The sequence below is a fragment of the Nicotiana attenuata genome, chromosome 10, assembly GCF_001879085.1.
Source record: "Nicotiana attenuata strain UT chromosome 10, NIATTr2, whole genome shotgun sequence".
NCBI lineage: Eukaryota > Viridiplantae > Streptophyta > Magnoliopsida > Solanales > Solanaceae > Nicotiana > Nicotiana attenuata.
The window spans coordinates 14,792,919-14,797,698 of NC_031998.1; the positions used below are offsets into that span (position 1 = coordinate 14,792,919).

A 4,780-nucleotide genomic window follows, 5' to 3' on the forward strand; every position below is an offset into this window, starting at 1 on the left:
TTAAACAATCAAAAATAATAATTACTAGTAATATGTCATTAAATAATGTGTATATAGTACTTAATAAATATTTTCTGTATGAACAGAAATGAAGAGGGAAGTTGGGTGGTGGAATGAGGATAACACAAGAAAATTATTGGTTGCAGTGAATTATATATGACATCAGATACTTAATACTCCCTCCGTTTCAATTTATGTGAACCTATTTATTTAACTGGGTAAGAAATTTAAGAAAAAAGAAAACTTTTGAACTTGTGGTGTAAATAAATTATTGCATAAAGGTAAATTATTTTCTGATCATTCTTGTTGGTACAAACGAAAAAAAATAGGTTCCAATAAATTGAAAGAGAGTACTAGAATTATCATTTTAAAAGAAGAAAAAAGAAAATGCAACGGTAGGAGTTGACAGGCCAAGGTTTGAAAAGATTGACCTGCGTCCCTTCTCTACATAAGAAACTTGGAATATCATATTCTTGTCCCATCATATATCCCCCATGAGAGTGATGAATAATTCTTCAAATCTAAAGCTAAATGCATACTGCATTATCATTCTGAAAGCCCTAGAAAACACTCCCCCCCCCCCACCCACCCACCCTAAAAAAAAAAAGGACGGACTAGAAACCAAGATTTAAACTTTATGATCATTTTAAATATTAGGATAGTGATATTAAATGTTACTAATTGGGTTCTAAATTTAATTTTTGTGCTTTTATTTTGAATTTCTTAATACGAATATAGAATTTGAACAAAAGTACTGGATTCCGCGGAACCAGTAACATACTTTCAAGCTTTCCCTGCCAGAAACCAACAAAGTACTAGTAGAAAGAAAAAGAAAGTTAAAGAACAAGAGATGAAGATGAAAATGGGGTTAATTGGTAATATCAAATTTGCAACTCAAAATGATTAATATAGTAATTCCCATGAGAGTAATTTCTTAATCATCAGCCTTGTGCTTTATGTTTCTCAAATCCATGAAATTATAGACATTTTACCTCTCTGAAGAAGAAGAGATCAAAAGGGTAGAAGCAAAAAGATGGGAGTATTTAATTTCTAGTGGATATAATTGAAACTAACAGAAAGGTTAAATTAATTAATACTCATGAGAATGGTGGTGGTGATGGTACATTGATGCTGGATTCTGGTTATTGTGGCTGCTGCTGCAATCATGTTGATGATGAGGTGCTGCACCAAGATTTAAATACACCATTCTTGAATCCACGTTTAAGTTTCCCAAATTGTTGTTCCCACTGCTTGTACTAGAACTATGATCTTCACGAACATGTGGATATATATTATCCGAAGACGGATTATTATTCGCTTCTCCTTCCTCTCGAGAAATTACCATTGCTGCTGATTGAACAAGCTCGAGGCAAAGTCTTAACTTATTCGGTTCAATGTGAGTGAGTCCGGGGATAGCACCCTTAAATAGAAAATCAGACGTTAGGGTTCTGAGAATATCGAGTGGAGTGATCCCATCCATCGTTTGAACGTTCGGGTCAGCATGATGGTCCAATAGAACCGCCACCATGTCAGGTGACACCATTTCAGCAGCTAAGTGAAGCGGGCTTTTGCCGTTGGGGCCGGCCTGATAGTTCACATCAGCTGCACCGAGCTCGAGTAGCGCTTTCACTACTTCCCGGCTGCAATTCTCAACAGCATAATGCAATGCGAGCGACTCATCAAGATTTAGACCTTCTCCCATTACCATAAGCTTGACAAGTTCAACGTCGGATGAGTCAAGGGCTCGTCTCATTCGTCGAATTTTTTGGTCCTCGAGCTCAATGGTCGAGGGTATTTCGTGGTGGTGATGGAGGTGATGGTGATGAGGGATTAATGATCTTGTTCGTGATATGGAGGATTTGAGACGGAGATCTTCAATTTTGGCTACAACATCAATGGGGAGGTGTTTGGCTAAGATTTCTGGTGGGAGGCCTGATTTTGCAACTAAATGAGAACAAGTAGTCCAAAGTTGGTGCATGTCTTGCTTTCTTGAAGCTATTAAAACTTTCATCACATCTTCAATTGAAGCCTTCTCCACCATGCTTGCTAATTGCTTCTGCTAATAAAACAAATGTCAAAAAAAGAAAGAAGAAATAAAGTTGTAATTCTAATGAATTTACAAATGTGGAGTTCTGTATATCTTGCAAAATTTGAGTCCAATGTGACTGTGCAAATTTGTGATTAGGTAGGGTAGGTATTCATGTATTCAATTAGCATTAATAATTCCACCGGTCTTTCGCTGTTGCAGTTTGAAACCAAAAGAGGAAAGTAGATCACTATTTAGGAAAGATTTGATATCATCACAGTGGAAAGACAAGACCGGTGAAATCAAGAAACCAAATTTGGAAACCTTTGAGTTTGGAGCACAAAGATAATGGACAATCCAAATAACTGAAAAATCTTATAATACATGAAATCAAGAAAAACACTTATGAGATGAGACATTCACGATCAAGATTCCACTACAAAAATTTACGAACTTTTGGTAAATTAGGATGAAAAAGGAAAGAAAGGTTGCATTTGGTACTATTTCCTTAAGCTGTAGTGTATAAGCCGCAAATATAAACTATGAAAAACTTGGATCTGGTGATTCTGCAAAAAGAAACCTAGATAGGAAAAAAGAAAGAAAGAAAGAAGTAGTACTAGATTTTCTCTGAATTTACAAGCTTCGATGAAAAATATGAAAATGCAAAAATTGGCCAAAGATCCCTTAACAACAAAAAAGGAAAAAACACCTCAAAGAACATAACATGCTAGAAAGAAATAAAAGGAAAGGAAGAACACAAACCTGAGTGAGCAAAGCGAGCTGTTCAACACCAAAAGATCTAGCGGCTGCAAGAGTATCAAGGGCAAGATCAACGGCTGAGGTGCAATGTGTATGCCAACAACTTCTCTCCCCACAATTAGGCCTTGGTTCATGTTTCTGTGGAACAATTGAAACTTGTCCGCTGTACAAAAATTGAAGCATCAGCAAGAAAACTTCATACCCTACTGTGTTCACAGGTATCACCTGTGAACCACTCGTGCCCCTCGGCGACGAGGCTAGCCCGCCGCTAAAGGTGCTTATCCTTGGGCCGCAGTTGCCAACAGGCGACTCCGGCCCACAAAAGAATTTCCTGAAGAAAAGACTCCTAGCAGCTAAGATGCATCTATGAGCATGAACTAAACGACCTTCAACACTGAAAGTAACATCACTAAAAGCTTGACCGTTGATGAGAAGATTGAGATAATCTAAAGAAAGAGTTCTTAATGAGTCTTCAGGAGTCATATTCTGAGAAAAGTGAGTAGCTAGGCTAGACTTTTGAAGTTAAAACAGTAGAGAGAGAAAAAGATAGTGCACTTGAAGGCCTAATAGGAGAATGGACACATGCACAAACACACAGAGAGTAAAGCTTAGTGGCTTTACTTCATTTAATGGATATTTTGTTGTTTGTTTCTTCCGTTTTCTACCATTAGATTAGATGAAGTAATCAACTGTACATGTCATTTGTTGTGAGATTCTCTATCTATGGTGTTTCTGTTGTGTTGTGTGATTTAGATTTTTTTGCGACAAAGGGGGGGGAGGGGGGGGGCGGCAATATGGTTGGCTATCCTTGGCCCGCTGAGGTATTTAAAATGAAAGGAAATGAAGAGAGAATATGGATTTGATTTAAGTTATATACGCTCAAGTATCAATTTACTTGGGTAGTGAGGGTTTATTTTTATTATTCCCCCAGTCCATAATAAGTGATTTTTTTATCTTTTCATTTTGGTTCAAACTAGGTATTTTTCTTACATAATTGAGAAAAAATTAACTTTATTTTTTCAAAATTTATCCTTATTTACATATCTTAATGTGTCAAATTAACAATATGCAAATTTTAATTAAGGGTTATGTGGTCAAAATATTTTTTCCTCTAGGAGTTAGTATTTTTTTAAGAAGTGTGACAAAAGATAAAAAGTCACTTATTATGGACCCGAGAGAGTATTCTATTTTCATGTCACTATAGTAGGTTTGATAAAAAGAGTTAATTACATGTTGTAAATCAACTTAATCCTGATACGCACACAAGTTAAACCATGATAAGAAATAATAAAAGATTAGCAAATATTGAATAGCAAATCACGGGCTGGGTATAAACAAAAATCTTCCATTTAATTCATGACTATTTTTTTTTTTTTTTTTTTGAGGATATATAGTGTGATTTTCATGTATGGTTAGGGTCCTTGATAGCTACCTAATCAAGATGTTGAACTTTCTTGGAGATTGTGTGCAAGTAAAAGATTAAAGAAACAGGAAAGTACTCTTACTAGAAGTTAGGTACATAGATGTTTCAGTTTTCTCCTGTGATTTAATGGTTCTTGGAAAGTGTAGTGAAATTAGATCGGTGTTTTGAGTATTATGGAAATATTTTGCACCATAATGCTTTTTAAATGTTTGATTATTATTTTTTCACCAAAAGAGGAAATAACTTCTAGCTCTAATGGCGGAGAAATTTCTTATCTAGGTATCGATGACTATTACTCCATATATACAACTAAATTGAAAGAACAATTAACACAGTTTTGAATCTTTAATTCCAAGGAACATCACCAATATACTATTTTCGTCACTTGCATGATTAACATATGTCACTTACTTTTACCAAACTAAACACTAAGAAAATAATTTCAACTGTGATTTCCTGAGGTGAAACAAATTTCAAGGAAAATATTTGTTTGACATACAAGATGCACCAATTTTACCACTATTAGCTGCAAGCTTAGTGTAATTTTTTGGCCATGTTATCCACTATTTTTT

General features: G+C 35.3%; 1 protein-coding gene across 1 annotated transcript; it reads right to left on the reverse strand.

Annotated features, from left to right (window-relative positions):
* Positions 882 to 3,538, reverse strand: LOC109233052 (regulatory protein NPR5-like). Its single transcript, XM_019398799.1, has 2 exons — positions 2,789 to 3,538; positions 882 to 2,056 (listed from the first exon to the last, which is right to left on the reverse strand). The coding sequence occupies exons 1-2, from the start codon at positions 3,266 to 3,268 to the stop codon at positions 1,091 to 1,093; spliced, it is 1,446 nt and encodes a 481-aa protein (XP_019254344.1). The 5' UTR covers positions 3,269 to 3,538; the 3' UTR covers positions 882 to 1,090.

Excerpts from the sequence above, each read along its gene's own strand:
- LOC109233052 (XM_019398799.1), bottom strand. The coding sequence starts at position 3,268 with ATGACTCCTGAAGACTCATTAAGAACTCTTTCTTTAGATTATCTCAAT. Across the intron at positions 2,057-2,788 it reads AGCTCGCTTTGCTCACTCAG|AAGCAATTAGCAAGCATGGT; the intron begins GTTTGTGTTCTT and ends TTTTATTAGCAG.